This window comes from Neodiprion virginianus, chromosome 1 (genome assembly GCF_021901495.1).
Source record: "Neodiprion virginianus isolate iyNeoVirg1 chromosome 1, iyNeoVirg1.1, whole genome shotgun sequence".
Lineage (NCBI taxonomy): Eukaryota > Metazoa > Arthropoda > Insecta > Hymenoptera > Diprionidae > Neodiprion > Neodiprion virginianus.
Window position 1 is genome coordinate 34,232,680 of NC_060877.1, and position 19,990 is coordinate 34,252,669.

Here is a 19,990-nt window from a genome sequence, read left to right on the forward strand (position 1 = left end):
CGCAGATATTGATTCGATGCCGGTTGTATAGCGAGATGAAATGTATGGTAGCGATTTAAGCCAGGATTATCTGGATGTTGTGAGTGGAGTCGGACGTGATCCTTGTGCATAAATATCACTAAATACGCGAATTTGTCATCTCGATATTAAGTCCCAGTGTATTAAATCCTTGGCTACGCGATGAAACAGATCCTGCGCTGGATAAGTTGCCGGTGATTTTTCACGATTAAGAGGATTAAGTGGGCCGTGGCGACGCAGAAATCAAAAAAAAAATCGAAAGGAAAAAAGAGGATACGAGATGAAAAAAATTAATTTATTTCGTGCAACTTTCATGTACTTATTTTACCGTGAATTATAACCTACCGGATTCCCATAGAACTAGCTGCGATAGTGAAACCAGATATAACAAACTGGTATACATGTATAAATTCAAGCTTGCTAATAAAACTCTCGTCGAAATCTGAGCTGGTGCAATATATCATCCGAATAAGAGACGCGAACGAGCTGCAGAGTCGGAGGTAAAAATGCGATATTAAGAAGGACAAAGGAAGGCAGAGGCGTTCGGTGCTAACTTAATTAGCGAAATTAACGATGCAGCATCGCTAAGTGCCATAATGCAGGTATGTGGTATACGTGCTTGATATTTTTACCCCTCGTTTAAAACGTCGGTGTTATTCATCCTGCAGGATATTGCGGTGCAGGGAAAACGGCGATTGCAGGCGTTCGTTCGCGTGCGGTTCTTTCTATAAAGTACATCCTTGATCCGTTCTTGCTAATCTTGTTTCGCCACGAGTTGCCTATTAAGTGTATTTATCCTTCCGCGGGAGCCTCTTTATACTCTGATTACTATAAGCAAATGTACGATCAATTTAACTGTACGTGTTGAACGATAATCTCGTGCCGTAAAATCTGGTAGCGAAATAATTTCGCAATTGTCAAGGGTGAGCCTATTTTTGGAACGGGGGTCAAAAAGTATAATGACTACACGATAGAAGGTTCGAAATGTCGAGTTTTCAACGAGTCAAAAATCTGATTCATAAAATTTAACAATATTGAGAAAAGCGCAGTATGTTAAAAAGCCGCAAACAATTGTAGTATAGAAAGGTAGTAGTATAGAAAACTTATATGGAAATCTTTTGAATTTTTTGTACATTTCGAAAATCTATTCCACACATTTTCGCATCTTTAAAAATCCCACTTTTTTTTTATCCCGCCGAATTTACGGAATGAAATCCGTTTGGAGTTTGAATTTTTTTTTCACGATCAATCAGAGACACGAGCATGAATCACTCGACGAGGCCGCGTCGCAGTGGCAATTCGCGAAAATTCACCACCGGCGAAGACTCATTTTTTTCCCCAAGCTTTTCCTTTTCTCTCCGCATCATACCGCAGCCCGAGCCAAAAAGAAGTAATTGATTCTACAACGACCACTTGAAAATCCTCAACGATTTAAATTCGCATATTACATGGTCGCGCTGATGTATATCTGCATGTTTAAGAAATCAGCTATCAAAGAAAGAGAAAGAGAGAAAGAGAGAGAGCGAGAGAGAGAGAGGCGAGTCGCTTGTCAGACCCAGCCGAACCTCAGGATGTGTGTATTACAGGCACCGTGTGTACCGAACCACAGGACCACATTGATGATTCACCAATTCACAAAGAATAAATTAATAAATTATACCTAATGTGTATACGGTGAATGACTGCTTTGCAGGCGAGACCCGCGGCCGCCGGGCCAGCCGGTTAAAGCTGCGGTTCGATTATTTCCGAGCTGCAGAGCTTGCGTGGGCCATCGCTTCTAATTGTCTAAATTAATTAACGTGATTAAGCTATCCATTACCACGAACATCAAGACCAGTCAGGCTGATTATCTTACTTGGAGATGAATACGCTTACTTTGGTCAACCATATGTATATGTATATACATAAAAAACGTCTGGCAACCGAAACCCATTGTGTTCTCGATATGTAAATTCGACGTATGGAGACACGAGATTGAACAGCTTCTGAAAACCGATGGAGCAGGTTTTTATCTAATTTTTAATCGATCTGTACATTCGTCGTTCAACCTTAACGATGAAAACCTGCATCCGAGAAACTTGTCTTTCGCAGTCACACCGTTGAAATCAACAGCGAACGAAATTCGCATCGCGCAATCTTTGGGGCACTTCGATTCGGCGCAAGTTATCCAATAGATTGAATTCGTTTAAATAAAAGCACCGAAATGCGATAATTTTCTGCGGTAATGGTGTGCATTGGAGAGAGGAGCCGTCGATAAAAGATTCAAGGACCTCCGGGTTGAGCAGCCTCCAGGAATTATACTCGCGGTATGTAATAATACACGTTGCAGTCCTTAATTCAACCAGAACTGAGGATAACGTCTGGGTCCTTATCAATTTCGTTATTCAAGAATTCTCGTGTTTTTCCCCTTTCCTTTTTGTATACTATATACGCGCAGTCTGTGCGGAGAAGAAGCGAGTTATCGTTTTTCGGTCCGTTCATTTTTTTCCATCTCCCTCTCTCAGACACAACTTTCGGTCCATTTCTTCGTCGTCGATTTGCTCGCACTTTCGTCGTCTCGCGTAACTGGAACGACCCACACGCGGAATTCGACCGGCTTACGTACGATGCGTTTTGTACGCACACGCGTCGATGTCGGTACGTAGATACGCACTTTTGAATTTTACCAGCGCTTATACGCGCAAGATACACGAGCAGCATGCACGCGCCTGATATCCCCGGGCTTGATTGGTTATTCAAATTTCATGTGGGAAGGAAGAAGAAGAATGATAAAAGAACAAAAAGTAAGAAGCGAAATAAAATTTGTCTTCCTTAATTTTAACATTAATTAAAAACCCTCCATACGTAGCTCGAATCTTAATATTATTATACGATCGCCGAGTAGTATAACGCACGCAATTTATCGCGTTGCGTCTTTCACATTTCTACTCCGTCTCTTCTTCTCGCTCTTTTTATCCCATATTTTATCTCTCAATCACGCCTCATGCGATTTGAAATTATTACCGCGAGCATCCGCTGGCCAAAATTGAGCTTTAATAGCCAATGTAGCAACATTGATATACAGCACTAGCATTAAATTACACATACTTAAATTTGGAACCGCAACAAGTAATTATTTGCCACACGTGTGTGAAAAAAAAAAAAACAAACGCGAATCACTCTTCTCTTCCTCACATTCGATTACTTGAAAATTCTAAAAATAAGTATGAAAAAAAGAAAGAAAAAATAAAATAAATAAATAAAATAAAACTACCACGGACAGCTTCGACAAACCTTTGATTCTTCCTTTTCTTCGTCTCTCAATGTATCCATCTTTTTTCCAACGACATAAACATCGGTGGTCATAAATATCTTACTATCAAATTGCGTGTTTCAATTAAGCCTCGAGTCTAGCAAATCGCGAGGACGGGATCCTCGGGCCTCGCGGATCCGCGTGAGCGATGATGAATATTCCGCTGCGGCGTGTCTCGTCGTGTATTCCCCTGAATCGGCGAGGCTAACGCCTCTCGTGCCTCTACAGGTGGCAACTCTACCAGTTTTAACCAGATACCAGTTTTAAACTTGGTGTACACTAGCCGAGTGTGTGTAAAAGATAATTGTATCTTACATACTGTGTCGGGCAATCTGTCTCCGTCGGGGTTTATCTTACTGCTAATTTGTACGATAGCGCGTCCCGTCGAGCCCGCTATCTTTCATTCATCAATGAAACTAGCCGATATAAGTAAGCGTGTACGCGAGTCCACGTGTGTCCTCCGGGATATGCAATATTTATTAAACGTCACGTGCTCCACGTCACTGCCTCACGACTCGAGATCTTCCGATCTAAAGGATCCGATTCCGCCTCGTCAACGATCTTTCATATTACGTACGCTCCTTCTCTTTATTCCAGGAGAAAGCCAAACCCATTCGCTTGATACTCGCTTGTACACGCTGCCGAGATTTATGCCCTTTTTAATTTCATTCAACCTCTCGATTCATTGAAACGAGCCGCGCCAGATTATCTTCTAGGATTCGTAGATCGCTACCGATCGGGGATGCGATCGTGAAACTTCCGACGGTAGATCTAAAAAGTTTGGCATACCTGCTTTGAATAACCTGCTTTCCGTGGCAATCGGAACTCGAATCGAATCGAATCGACAACGATCGGTAAGTTGTGATAGACTCGAACAAACAGAACTAGATAGCCTGATCATAACGTCCAACGACTTGACAAATAATTCTGGAAAGGTAATTTCTTGTGGACTTAAAACGGTAAACACAATTCTCGTCAGACGAAATTTGGTAAATTAGATGTTTTCCTCTTGACGTGGACCGTTTTAAGAAATAAAAAGAGCCTCGATTCGGTCAAAGTGTGTGAAACCGGCAGGTGCCGGAGCGGCACTAAACGAAGATGCTTGAATAGTAACGATCGGAGGAGGCAAATCGTGCGGTAAAGATACGACAGCTGGGGGCTTTTAGCCCTAACGTAACATAGTTACACATGTTTGAAGCTAAATCTACACAAACGCCACGGGAGGTTCCGTAGGAGCTGACCGAGAGATACGTCAAGGGGGGGAGAGGAGGAGGGATATCCTAGGCTCTTGACCAGCGCGAAGATCTATGACCGAATCTCATTTACAATGCCCACGATACCCCGGGGGAAATGATGATTTATCGATCGGATCCTCCGCCGGATCCTTGGGGCATACGTACATGGGCGCCGAGCAGAACGGAGAACAGCAGCCTCCGTGATTCATTGCTCGCAGGCTTTGATCGGAAAGCCTTGCCCGGTGAGGATCGTCGTTTCGACGGTAGGTTGGTTGGTCGGTTACAACGCGATCGTGCGCGTCGTACGTAGCGTGAAAAATTGGAAAATTGTATCGCACCGCGCGCCGTTTCGTCGACGCGTCGCATAATCTGATCGTCTCGATCGATCCAATATTTACGACGCATAAGCATAATAAAGGGATGTAGAATCATTTTTTATCGTTCAACGACCGAAAGGTACGTTTGTATAATATACAAGTACCGGTTAAAATTTCGTTTAACGATTTTCATCTGCGTTTCGTGCCGTTCCTTATGTTATATGTATAAACGTTTCATTATTACGATTATCGTCGCTGTGTAACCGAGTCGATCCGTCCGGCATTTACAACTCGTACAAGACTCGTTATAGAGGATAAAATCTCGCCTCTGGAACTGATCTGTTATATTGTACGCGTATGGTATCTGGTAAAAGCGTGCGGTTGAGGACGTTACGCGCGCATCAAGGGCGGCTCAAAGATCCACAGATTAAGCTGTACCGAACTGTAAGGGTCCAGAGATTATGGGTATAAGCCCCTTTAAGCTGTATAAATAAAGTATATAATAAATTAATACGTCACGCCGCAGGTATCCTTATCATCTCGAGTCACTTTCGAAGCCGCGGACTGGCTGCCGGTGATCAAGATATTTTTGTTGAAAATTATATTACATTTTTTATTTAAAGAGAGAGAATTTAACCGAACCCGAGTGGGTATCTATTATATATTAAACTCGAGAGAACTGCGGTTTGCTTTTCAAGTACATCTGATCATGATACTTGCGCATAAAAGGAGGACCGATTTTCACTCATCAAAAGAATTCCCGCATTCAAATGACGCTGCACCGCATTTCACGGATCGACCCAAATGTGAAACGGAGGTCTGCTCGGGCGGTTTTAAACTCCGTTTGTAATTAAGGGTAATGCCGCGATTTCAAGAAGCGAGATTTTAAACTACCGTATACATACATGCGTCTGTGTAAATCGTCCCGTAATTGCTACAAACGAACGAAGCTAATTACACGCGTGTATTGGTTCGGTCGCATAACGCGCCGCGATCTTTTATACCCTACAATATTATTACCGCGGATGCACGATCCGCAATCCGCCATCATCGAGGAGATGGACCAAAAATGAATTCTGAATTATAATCACCGTATGAACTCCCGGTTTTTAATTAGAAACCTTTCTATAATTATATCATATATATTATACATATATATACATATGCACGTGCTTGTATGAACTTGTTTTCCCCATATGTTTGCGCAACGTCGGCCACTGCAGTCTGTGGTTATAATATTGTGCAACTTTATGTATACACACTTGGGAATGTAAATTACACCATTGCACCTTCTGTTTATTGTGCGGAATGGCGCGGGCCACTCGACAGACGCGTTTAACAAGACGCGCCGCGGGGTCAGTCTCATGGCGCCCTCCCCTCCCCCCCTCCCGTCTTTCTCCTCCCTCTTCGTATCACACGTCACCACCTTCGCGCACCTCAACCACCTACGCGAAATCGCCTCCTCGCGCCGAGCCGCGCGTGCGTATCTGAGCCTTGCATTATATCCCGTTCAAGACCATTATGTGCAGGGAGTGAATTACGCCAGCGCCGAAGATACGATAATTGAAAAAAGGAAGACCCTAAAAATTATATGTTGGAATGAGAAAATCAATTTATCTTGACCGAAGAACGAATATTAACTCCCGATCAGTACTGCAGGACTCGAATGTATCGAATAGCGGCATCTGGTGGCGGAAACCTCAAATGTGACTTCGTATTTAATTATAAAAGTTGTTTTTTGTCATGAAATTTACTCTGTGACGATTTGTCGCAAAGAAATGAAGCGCTGACAGGCTGCACGAAGTATTTCGTGATTTTGTAGTTGCGTTATTTGTGCGAAAGTACGATCAGCTGATGTCTTGGTCGGACGCCATTTTGTTTTTACCGATACCGAATCCTTCGAGATTTAACGAAAATCGCTGCAGCCAATACTGAGAAAAAGAAAAAAGTCAATGGTTGTTCATTAGCCGGCGAGCTAATCGGCAGGAAGAAAAACTACCTCGATGTTAAATTCGGAGCGCCGTACAGCCAGTTGAAATAAAATGCAAATGGGTCGTTCCAATTCAGATCGATATGGATACTAAGTAGCTGCAGTCAAGCTTCAGCGGGCGCCGTTCAATTACGTTGCACCTAATTGGTTAATTGTTTCTCTATCTGATCGAGTTGGATTACACGATGAAACGGGCGTAGGCGAGATCTTCTCGTTAATTTTCCGTTAGTACAACAGTCGTGCTATCCGTTTGCGCGTGCATGCGCAACGCCGATTGACTCGGAACGTCGGTTTAATAGAGACTGGTTACCATCGTCGACTAATCGTAACCGATTAGTGGTAGGTACCGAAGTCACGACTTAGATGTGTGTGTAGTGTATACGAGTAACGCGGTATAAAGTCGTCTTGATCTTCGTTTCCGAGAGTAAAAATAACCACCGAGTATAAACTCGTGCAATTATACGTACCGCGGCGGAAAAATAATGGTTAGTTATACAAACGGAGCCGTTAAACCTTGACTTCGTTTCTGTTTGATGGAGTGGTTGGCTGTTTATCGTCGCTATTCGATCGTCAACGATTTTAAAAATTTCACGACGCGTAGAAGAGAATTTTCGGTTTCAACTGTTTAGTCTCAGAAAAGATGAACGGCAAACTCAGAAATTACTATGAAAGTGTCAATAGAAATAGCAAAATGTGTCGTTTCATTACACAAACGGAGTATTGAATTTGTCCCAAACTCTTTAGCACGTTTTATTGGTAAACATTGAAAAATTGTACGCTCTTGTAGAGGATCGGCGTTTCAGCTTCCGAACTCAAACCTTCTCGAGCACGTAGAATCAGCGTTAGAGTTATCGTACCTGTAATATTTCATTCAACCGAGCAGCAGGTTTGCGTGAAAGAGATCGAACCATAATTGTCTGTCTAAGTGGTTGAAAAATGGTACTGAAGAGGCTCGTTTCTTGCCGCGCGAACGTTTCTTATTCCGCAAACTCAGTCGCTCCGTGCGAATATCGCTATGATTGAATAATAATTATTTATCGCACCTGCAGATTGCGAAAGTGGAATGAATGCTTAAAATGCTTTTCCCACCGTGCAGCGATCGAGTAGCCGAGGTGAATCGAAAACGAAGCGATCCGCGTAGCGGCGCGTTTAAAAGCGGGGGACAAGCCGAGTGCAAGGAAAAAATACGTACTCATATTTGTTCGAAAGTGCGCAGAGGCAGCTCGTTATTGCCTATAGGCCGAGCAAAGCGTCGAAGGCGGGTCTTAGCCGACGGACTGCAGGCGTATTACTTTCACTCGGAGTAAAATAAGTCTTTGACGGGCATGTCTGAAGTTCTTCTTCTTAAACGTGACCACACCCACTTAAACGTCACTCCAACGTCACACGTCCTAGGAGACGCGCATCGCCGATTTCTGCAGTTACGTCATCGATTCGCCTGCGCTTAACGAGAGGCTATTTAACGAGATTTTCGACGGTCGCGATTCGGGCTCGCGAAATTGGACAGCGGAGAGAATAAAGACGAGGGCGAGCAAGGCAGCATCGCCTTCATCTCTGCACATGTGCAGCGGTATAAGAAGGCCGAAGCCCGAGGGCCGGAGCTCGACGCGAACCTTAACGAGAGAGAGAGAAAGAGAGAGAGAGAGAGATACCTGTTGCTTCTAGTAATTAATTGCACCGAGAGCGGCGTAAATCAAATTAAACGACAGTTCGGTAGCCGCGAGTGATGCTGCCGAAGAAATATTTCACGATAAATGAAACGAAGGCTGCAATGCTCATTTACAGTCTGTGATCGCGTCAACGTGACGACCAAAACTCGAATCAGTTCGATGTGAAAAATATGCACATATTTCGGTAAGCTTCGACGATGAAAGGAAAAAATCCAGTTACTACCTGCAAATTTTTAGTTCCCATCTCGGAGAAACGAATAAGTTTAGTCTTCTTTTTTTCTTTTACTTATTTTTTCGCATGCAAAATTATGGAAACTGTAATTTGCGAACGCGGCGAACTTTCGACATGTGATTAGGAAGATGATGATCGTTATCTATAGATGTTGCCGTGTTCTGAAAGAAAATCTTCTCAAAACGCCTGGCCGAAAGTCCGATTAGCCATTCATCAATGCGAAGTTTTTTTTTCGACTCGAACTTTACAGAGGCAGCTGTTTCAGTACCAGCGGGAATGACCATCTTTTTGTCCTGCAGGCGTCTCAGGACCGCAGCAAGCCATAATTCCTATCGCGTGCGCAATGGGATTTATAGCGTGGGAAAAGGATTGGGCTGTTGTTGCTTTTTGTCAGTTTTTTTTTTCTTTCGTTTTCTCTTCATACTCGTTTTTTGATTTTTTTTTCTTTGATTTTCTTCAAACCGGATTAAACCCCATTTGAAATTTGAATTTAATAACGTATCGCTAGCTAGCTGGCTCACCTCACCACATCCTAGCACCTTTATTCTATATCTCCCAGAAATATTTCTCTTTCTATTAGCCACGGTTAACTCCCACGTAAAAATGCGTAAGTTTCCTTTCTTTTTAAAAGGACGGCTACCAGATACGTTTAGATACGATGGTGCTGTGAACCTGAGTACTCCTTTACCGTTGATTATTCCCGAATAAATTTGTCCGGCTTATCTGTAAACGTTTCAATTGCAATTACGAATCACGGTCGGGCTTTTTTTTTTCTTCATAGAGAGGAATCAAGTTGCACAAAGTCCGATAATTCGTTGGACGAGAGGAACGAACATGTGTATTATACTCACATGCGGCATGATAATGCACAAGCGTCACGAGCTATAACGCAAAGCCACGTAGTTTGGAGGTAAATAAATATTTCGCACCTCGAAATAAAGATCTTGTCGGACAAGAATACAAGATGGAAACACGCTGCGTGGTGGCACGAGGACTAACGCATGTTCGCGAGATAACCTCAGGTTACAACGCGTGCTCGTGCCTGACGTCGAGATGGCACTACGCTCAATACAATGTGTATGAGCATGTGTAAATTTGAACGAACATGTAAGACGTGTGTATGTTCGGTGTAGGTGTAAGTATTGTACACATGTCCGCCCTCTCGGCTGTCCGTCCGTCCATTTCGCACCCACACGGGACGTGAGGAGGCTCAAGGATTGTACAAAGAGAAAGAAAGAACGGTGGAGAGGAAAAAGGAGGAGCTCAAACGGAACCCTTGAAAACCAAGGCGGTGGTGCGGCGAAGGTGCAAGAAGGCGATGGGAAACTCTAGAACCAAACCGCGGTTAAGTTACAAGCGCGTCTCCGTCAGGCGACACCGACAAATTCATTAACTCTTCCTCGGCCGACGACGATGCCGCTCGTTCCAGGCCTCGGACCCTGTTCCATTGGGATTCTGCCGTGGATGGATACGAGACTATTTCAATTCGACGATAAGCAGCGACTTTCGGTTACACGGTTATTATCGCTGTTTGATTCTGAATAACGACATGCCCTGGAATACGAAGTACTTACGAAGATCGAGTTTGGCTTGGAAGTGTGTAACGAGAATTCGAGATACGTGTAATGAAACTGGAGTTTGATCTGATTGTAACATTTTCTAAAAGTGGACACTTCCGGATGTTGCTGGTAAGGTTCTAACCAATAAGGAACCATTGCGCTGTGCAATCTATGTCAATGTCGACGTCAAAAGTATACCAAACAGCTCAAAACTAAAATTCATCTCTAGATGTCTGCAAGTAGTTGACAATTAGGAAGAAAGTGACATACTGATTGCAGACTACGAAGACTACATAATATTTCTTATGATCGCAGAAGATTTCCCAAAATTTGATTACATATAACTACAGAAAAATTTCATGACTACCGTGTTAATAAAACAAAGGCAATCGTATGTAATCATCAGTGCGATTATAGGTTGAATAGTGCACACCAAAATATAGCGCATACTCTTTTCGTCCAACTGGCAATGGAAAGCGAAATAAGAAAATTAGTAGCACTCTCTATTCTGAATTCAGTCGTTATATGCTCTTAATATTATACACGTTTTTGGTGTAGGTTATTATTATTTTTATAATTTTTCATATTAAAAATAAATCAAGTAGAAGTCATTTCATATTATTAGGGTACTGCAGATTTTATAATTACTGTAATCACAATGACGACGATACGATTGCGAATGATTACAATAAAAAAAATTACTGACAGATTGCAGACGTTTTCATGATTACAACGTGATTTCAGTGACTGCCTTAGCGGTTAACCCCTTGTGTATCTAAATGATGCCTCATAAGCCGTTCTTTGGCGTTGGAAAGGTACGATAAAAGTTTTTGGATTTTGAGATACTATCAAGCATCTTCGAAACGTCATTTTGACGACGTTCAGTTTTCCGTTGTATGGGATATTACAACAGCCAATTATCCTGCCAGTCGTTAAAATTAACACTCACGATGATGGAGGCGATGAAGAATTTTAGCCTCAACCTAACGACGAATAACTAAAAATTCAGCGTCGTTTAATGTTTGTCTTCATCGTAACCTTGGCAATAGTTCGGTGACATTCTATAACGCATTTTCTTAAGGACCCAAGTTTTATAAACCAATGAAGTATGTACGGATCGGTGATGCTAACAACGAAGATTCTAGCACCGCAGCTCATTTCAATCGACCAATTATCGGTAATTGACGATCACGCTGTGTCGAGTTTCTATTTGTACGGCCAAACCAGCGACGTGCAGTCCGGGAGAAGAGTCCCCCGATGACTGGTAACCCGACAGCAACGGCTAATGGCACCCCAGAAACCTAGCCGGCGGTAACAGCGGGTCCCCATGGATGACGGCTTGCGGTAATACGTGTACGAGACGCGGAGCGACACTCCGTGTACCCCACAGTACATACCAGTTATGAATTTATTACGTAGGTACAGGGGGATTACGACGTTGAACACGAGGGCCCGCTGAGTGCGTTAATGAAAGCAGCGATGCCTCCAGAGTTCCGATCCCGCGATCATGGATGTAACAAGAGGTTCGTCGATTGGCTCGTATGTTGCAATTGGAATCTGTTAGCTAAACATTTCTTCACCATTAATTCACTCCTGTCTTTTTCCCTCCAAGTTCCTGCCGCAGCACGCGTGCGTCAGGTGCGTTCGGAGCGTTTGCGTTCATCCTCATCTTGTCGGTCTTACTGTTCTTCCGGCATCCTAACGGCGCGATAAGTTTACCGCCGTTGATATCGCTCGGTTTGTTTCGTTCCTTGCATATCTTGCGTAATTCGACGGCAACAAGCACGAGGGAAAGTGCCAACCATAGGCCGCGTTTGTCTCCGCGCGTTAACGTACCCGCGATTTGCCTTGCTTGAACATTTTGGGCTCGATGCTCACCGGCTCATCTATTGGCAATGAGCACACACTCCGGTGTTTAAACTTGAAATATATTTGAACTCTTGACGGACCTATCTAAACTCATTGTACCGGAGGTTGTTTGAGCTCGGAAGTTTGCTTCCCCCTCCAGCTGGGAATGTCGTTTCGTCTGATTCGAACCATGGTCACTCGAATTGCGATTGAAAGGTGCCTAAAAATCTGAAACGCAACGCGGTCCATCAAGGTTTGCCAAAATCGTGATACGTGTACAGGTTTGACCGTAGTCGATTTCTCCCTTTCACATTCGTTCAAAAGGACTTTGCTTCTCCTTCGATTAGCGATGGAAACTGCCGTACATCGCACAGCGATGTCTGGTATTTCCGCGCAATTAATGATTAGTGGCATTTCCGTTCGCGGTAACACAACGATGATTCAGCCTCGTTTATAAAACGAAGAAATGTCGGATTAACCGAGGAACGGTAATTGCACGAGCATACCATTTGCCTTATACATGTTTGTGTCGTCGTCGGCAGCTTTCTAGCCCGTTTAACCGCTTCTTCTACAATCTCAATTACATTTTCCACCCACCATAGAAACCTTCTCGAGTTTTTCTACTGTATACACGTATTCCGCAACTGCGAATGCTCGGTGAAATAGAGGCTGCGGTGACTGTACGTGCACGTTTCTTGCACAGTTTATGAATGTCCACCACCGTAATACCTACGTATCGCACATTGCGGGGTGTGGTTCGGATCTTTTCTTCGGCAGAAAAGTCACGAAGGCGTTTATAATTCACCGGGTGTTTTGTCCCTGGTCTAGATTCGTGCCGCTGATTATAAAAGCCAGGTAGACGGTGCGGTGAAGACACTTCATTATTTAACTTCTTGCACGATAGCAATTCTCACTCGGTTACAGCAGTAGAGAGATTCGATTTCCATATAAATCTTTGTAACCCTCTGCAGAATCCCGAGGGAAAGAAGTTATGGAAACTCTTATACTGCGCGTCATTTCGAAACTGGCGATGACGAATCTTCTATAAAATTACGAAATCGCACAGACATACGCGCGTTAGGATTTTTCAATTTTAGGATCCATGGCTGGTGATACATACGGTGGTGGGTAAACCGCAGTGAGGCGTGTTGAAAATGCCGGGAATAATAGAGGCGCGAAAAAATCCGTGTAGGTACACAGGTGAAGGATTTTATTACAGTGACGGGAAGAGTCGCGCGATACGATCCGGCTCATTATTTTTAATAAGGTCGCCTATAAACCGCTAAAATCCATCCTGCGAAGAGCCGGAGAGAATATCGCGCATAAAAGAGGATGAAAGATGGCAGTCGCATGGTGGCGACGCGTTGTAGGTGGATCGGTGTGACGCATCCTCCCTTTGAATTACGGCTATCGCACCTCCTCTGCGTTATACCCCGTGTCTCCGAATCACGGAGTAGCAAGCATAATAATCATCCACCACACGCGCAACGTGCCGCGATGAAATTTCTACCCGCGGACAAGTCTCGGCTCAATTAACGGCGCGTGGATCCCTGACGTCTGACGTCTTTGGGAAGAGCTTGCGGGGATTTCCCGTCACGCCGCCGTCGCCGCGACGCCTGCACGTCTGACGAATCGTAATTCAACCGGAACTCGAGCCGCGGCCGCGTGGGTCGGCGGAAAGTGCATCGTCTGCTGCAGCCAGCTAGCTGAGGCGACGGTGATATACTTGCCCCTGAATAAACCCCAGATTTATTGGTCAATTTGTATTTATTATTCTCTTCGCCGCGCTCGAAAGTCAACCGAGAACCTCTGCGGCCCCCTTCATCCTCGTGCCCTGCAGCTCCAACATTTACGACCTGTTACTCAAGCGTATGGGTGCGATACGGAACACCGAGAATTCGAGCCAAAGAGTTTGCTCGGAAATTTTGAAAAACCATAGATTCGTTGCCTGGTCCGATGCTAAATCAGATCGCGGAAGCTTTTGTGAAAAAAATGATCAAACTTCACCATGAATTCATCATATTCTGGGTTACACTCGACTACGGTGTCGGATACAAATTTATCCCAGAACCACCTTACGGTTCCATTAGGTTGATGAAAAGTTTAACGAATTGTATAAATAGGTACGTACAAAGTATAGTAAATAAAGGCGAGGACGTAAGCGTCGACAGGAAGTCTGTAATTGAATTAGGGGTAGAAAAATACGGAGTAACTAATGAATTAAAGTGAAATAAGGAAGAATAAAATCAAATTGTAAACGAGATGTAACGCGAAGTTGAAGTTAATCGAGTGCACGCATCGCAAGGACGAAGGTTTGAATATAAAAATGAAGCATTCGGATCACACTAATGATCGGTGAACATTCGAGACAACGTCCGAGACAAGTTGTTATTAATTCGCTCATTACAATTTCGCTGAAACGAGAGACGCGCGATAAATCATTCGAAATATACGGATTGCCGGGGAATTGTGTATATCGTGTAAAGCGGGAATTATAACCGCACGGCCAAGCAGCCAGCTGTGTTTCTCTTTCTTCCAACTGGCGATTTACGAGTCCTCTTGATCGTCCCACGTCTGCAGCTCATATTTTCGTCGGAATTCCCTCGTCCGATCTATGCCCGGGAGCAAAAAATTATTAATGCTTAATTGTCCGAGGGGTAAAAATGTTCGTTTTGCTTTCCGGTCACCTCGCGCATTTGCGACATGAAAAACAGATAAACTCTAAACAACGATTGAAATTCAAATATCTGTGTTATGGATTGAGAACGAAATCGATACAGACATTTTATGTTGTTTCATTCGTGCGCGCGGAATATTCGGATCCTACCATAAACGGGCCATAAAATTATAACGCTTACCGGTTGCCGATGTGAAGAGTTTTATTACCACTTTAGCTCTAGTCTCTATATCACGAACTAACATCAACGTAACCTCCTAACGCGTGTCCTGATTTGCCCGACCGCCGCGGAACGAATATGATCATACACAGCGTGACATTGTCAGGGCAATTTGTTTATTGACGTCCGTTTCATCGGAGCAGGAGAAAGATGAGTGAAGGGGGTCGATGATGATAAAAAATGAATGAATAATAATAGGAGGAGAATAAAGATGAAAATACATAAAATAATGATAAACGAAAACACATACCGAGATAAAAATAATGCACACAGCGAATCGAATTAATTATTGAATTTGAGCATATCGGCCAATCACCATAAATAATCGCCCACGCTTCAATGTATACGTATACAGATATACACCGCACAATGTACGTATAAATATGTTATAATGGCGGCGGCTATCGCCGGCTTATAAATATCGAAGCCCCATTAAAAGAGTCACTTAAAACACGATGATATAAATTAGGAGGGATTCGTTATCCGATCGATTGCGATCGAGATCCGCCCGGCCCATTTTCGGCTATCGGGCGCTTTTTTACGCGTCAGAAACTCACTTCGACCGTCTTCCCATTTATAATCGAACAGTTTTGGCCTCGATCAGACACTCTCCCACCGCTATTTATGCCTCGGTCAGCCCACAACTCGTGCAGGCGGCGCATGCGATTCTTTCGTTCAATGATACAGATCCGTCCTCGACTCGTTACCGCAAATTTTCTCACCTCGGAAAAGTCCCCGTCGCTGAAAAGTATCGCCCTCTGCCTGCGGCTCACCGTCTTTCGGTAGAGCACTGAGAGAAATTTTTAATTCCGGTTACCGCTCAGTCCTTAGCTATTTTCATTTTTTACCACAATCGAAAATGTATAGTTCCAGGTAGAAAATGAAAATTGGTTTTCTAGCTGTTACCGGAAACTCTAGTATCCGTTACTATTCTTTCTCACTACGACCACTGTTGCTATATTTTCTTTTAACCGTTGCGAAAATTTAACGCTCGTGCAAGACTAAATTGACGTTAAAGCCTTGTTTAACTAAAAAAGTAGAGTGAACCGCAGAAACTGATTTTGCGTTGCGACAACCAAAAAAGGATCGACAATAGCGCAAAATGGTTACCCGTACCCCGTTTTTCGTAATTCCAACAATATTCAAACAGTCTTTTTTAACGATACCTGTTTTACTCAATTTTTCTAGTTACTACGACAAATGAAATTTCTCTCAGTGAGTACAGTACCTTGTACTATTCAACCGCAAGTATCTTGTTATCGCGAGATCGAGTGTCTCCCTTCGCCTGGACCACAGCCGCCGCTTATTGCCCCCGGGGGATTTTAGCCAGTGGTGACCGGTCTGACCGCCCGCGTAATTATCTCCTCTTGTCTCGAACCCCGGTGTGAACGATCGCCTCGTTACCGATACCGAGAACCACTGAGAAAATCGAGAACTTTCCGACCAGTGTTGATTTACTGTGAGTCTCGCGGTTTCGCCTTCCACTCATACGCATGCATGCAAACGTACGTCGGCGTATATTCACCCTCCAGTGATATTCTCTCAACGCTCCAGAAACTTACCGATATCTCTTCACTCCGGGATTAATGTAGACGTTCGTATCAGGTTCGCCGGATTTGTCTCGCGACACTTTGGATCGCTTTTAATAAAATAATAAAAATGCAACCAAGAATGCGGCTTCCATAGATTCATATTCTTCTACGCTTGGACATGAATTTCGTAAAGTGACGAGTTATAAAATGAGATGACCGTCAAGCCTAGTATATTCAGACTTGCAAAATTTCCACTAATATACAAATTGGTGTCGTATCATCAGCTTCGCTGTGTTGTTTCTTTTTCTGTTCTTTCTACCGCTCTACTCGTCGAAAAATTTTAGCAAACAAGATGGCGTTAGCGAGGATCGAGTCGAGGTGGTGCGCAGTGCCGGACCAAATATGGCCTGGCCCTTGGGAGGCGACTAGTGCTAACCGAGCCGGTGCAATTTACAGCTGAAATGAATTTATAGAAAGTTTGGCTCATAAAACGAGGCGCCCGCCAACGAAACGATAAATTTTCCCGTTACTGTCCCTCGACAGCAAACGCCGGAGCGCCCGCCCTGTGCACATGAACACCCGACGTAAATGTTCAGCATAAATCCAGCCCCGATTCGCTAATGATTATACCGATCTTCCGTTCCGTTTGTCCTTCCGGCAATTTCAGTCTTTCAACCATCGTGTCTGTTATTACATATCGTGCAATATCTATTCCGCTGACATTTCAGATCTCCGTAATACCGCCTCCATCTCATTTACAACGCGCTCATGAAAATTTGATCTGTCCAATTTTCGCGTCACGTGTCCTAAGCCTCGCATCCCTTGGGTAAAAATCATTGCGTGCCATGCTCTGCCCACGTGAACCACTTGAGTAAACGATTTCGAAGTGCTCGTGGTCCTTATGTACGTGTTCCGTGATCTCGATGCATTTTTACCCCGCTACAGCAGCCGAGGAAAATCGAGACGGTGGGTTTGAGTAGGTATCCCGAAGCTGAAAGATCGAGCGATCGAGACTCGACGCCATAATCCTCAACGCAGAACGCGCGCAAGATCGATATCTGATCGTGAGATCGGATCGTTGATTTATAAGGCGCCTCGAGATTGGTATCATCTCCGTCCCTTCGTCTCTCCTTGGCGATGCTGCGTCTCTGCCTCAGCTGCAGAAGTTATAATATGGTACAGTTGCAGGGCAGAAGTTTGCGTGCACGCTGTTGTGACGCTACGTCAATTTAACCGGCACGCGACGACGCCGTTAAGGGAAAAGAACTTTTACAGCTTCTGGTTTTACTTTCGCAGCTGTGTATTGTTGTATACCTACACACGTATACCTCGTATTCGCAGTAAATGAATTTTTATTCCCTTTTTACATTTTTTTCCTTTGGCTCAAGGGAAACGATTTTATAACCAGTTGTCTTGCACTTCCAAACTGGACGTTTCACTGTCAAAGTATATCTTTTTAAGAATCTGTCTTTTCTTTACCTTCCTCGTGAAGACTATACAAGCGAATTGGTTTGAAAAAAAAATGTTAGCTCTGGAAAATTAATCTCCTTTGGGAAATTAGATACGACAAAGAAATTAGCTGTTCGATCAAACCGAGGGCGGTAAAAAAGGGCAGAAATCCTTCCACCGGACTACGGGAATTACGTACGTTTGTTGCTATTAGTGTTAGACACCGAGGGCGTGGGTCCGAGTATCCGAAGACAGACACACGAGCACGATGCCTACGTACGTAGATGTATACATATATAGAAGGAACGCGTACAAGATATTAATGGATCCTTTGAAGCGTGAGCTTCGTCGACTCGACATCGTTTTCAAGTTGATGTTATAGCCGGTGCGTGATCATGGCTGAGGTGCGTGGCTGCAGCAGCACCATCAGCAGGCCATTGCAGTGCCGGAGAGGAGAGATGTGGATCAAGACGATGAGACAGGCTCTCGCGTAGGCGGGAATTCATAATAATAAATAATAAAAGAAACAGAGGAAAAGATTGAATAAGAAGGGGGAGGGAGAGAGAGAGAGAGAGAGAGAGTAAAATTTCAAGCGAACAGTAACTCATTGCGGTGGCGCAGCTTGCATCGCAGAGACTGAGTCGCGAGGCAGGGACGCAATAGAATACACGAAGAAACACGAGAAACGAGCTGAGCAATTAATTGCACTCACGCTTTGCTACACTCGGCCAGCCGTAAATTAATATGATAGAAAGACTCGCTTCGCGCTGCAGTCGCCACGTTTATACTGTGCGCTCGTGATGTCAGGTGGGCCCACACGTTTCGACTTATACAGATCCAACCTTATCGGTGTCCAACTATAACACGCGTTTCCATTATTTTATAACCACTTTTTAAAAATCATTCATCTATTACCGGCCCACTCCGTGATTAAACTGTTTTCCATTACGTAAAATGGCTAATCTTCAATTGGAGAGATGTTCAAGTTTCATAGGATTGCAGTTTTATATCAAATCGAATAAACGGTACGACGAGCAAAACATTTTCGTGGGCGGTGAACCACCTCAATATATACCGAGGATTGAACCGGCGTTGGAAAAGACGATGAATTATGCGGTGAAAAAGTTAATTCGCGAATGAATTAGCGGCGTATTCGAAGACGGTTCAATTGCTGAGTATTTCAGTCCGGTGAATATGGAAGCCCGATTCACGATTCACCGATAGAGAGAAAGGAAGAGAAAGGATCCGTTAAAAGCTGATTACTGGACTTGACTCCGAACAGATTAGGGAACAATGGGACCCGCATATGGCGTGGGAGAGAGCTGAAAACGGGTGAATTGCGATAACGCAAAATGTCAGGGACACTCGGTAGAGATAAAGAAGAGATCTTTATACGGTCTTGGGTAGAATGAAGGTCGCTATATACGCGTGGGTCTGAAAGGTTCGCGGGAACTAATCGCAACCGGCGAGCTTTACATGAAACCGCAGTTTATTTTCCAGACAGAGCTTTGATCCCCGCGGAAACGAATCGCGGTCGAATAAATTCTGGTCCAGCTTCTCCCCGCCAACGAATTCCGCGATGCGGCTCGTTGTAATTTTCCTCGTACCGTTTCGGTTTTGAATTTTCCAGTGTTTCTTAATTTTTCTTCATCTTTTCTTTCTTTTTTTCGCAGGAAGCAGAGAGGCTGCGTTCACCTACGCCATCAGCTCGGCTGGTGTTACGTACACTGTCACAGCTGCGTGCAGTAGAGGCAACATTACGGCTTGCGGTTGTGAATCGGCTGTAAGGTACGCACAGAGATTTTACATTTATCGACGTGTCTTGCAGTCGTTGTAAGATTATCATGAAATTTTATTATGGTTGGAGGGGGGGGGGGGGGGGGGGGGGAGACCGTTGCAAATATAAAATCGGAAAACAGTGTATAATTTTTTTACATCTGAAGGCTGGAAT

At 44.0% G+C, this 19,990-nt stretch overlaps 2 protein-coding genes across 6 annotated transcripts in view; one reads left to right on the top strand and one right to left on the bottom strand.

The window, feature by feature from the left end:
- LOC124310393 (protein Wnt-2) overlaps window positions 1-19,990 on the top strand; it is a 70,082-nt gene that overhangs the window by 44,978 nt on the left and 5,114 nt on the right. For all 5 annotated transcript variants that reach the window (XM_046774279.1, XM_046774275.1, XM_046774276.1 and 2 more), the window contains one exon: window positions 19,713-19,827. In XM_046774279.1, the coding sequence (XP_046630235.1) occupies window positions 19,713-19,827 (115 nt within the window). The remainder of the gene's footprint in view (window positions 1-19,712; window positions 19,828-19,990) is intronic.
- Window positions 1-19,990, bottom strand: part of LOC124310391 (peroxisomal leader peptide-processing protease) — a 111,309-nt gene that overhangs the window by 21,191 nt on the left and 70,128 nt on the right. The window lies entirely within an intron of this gene.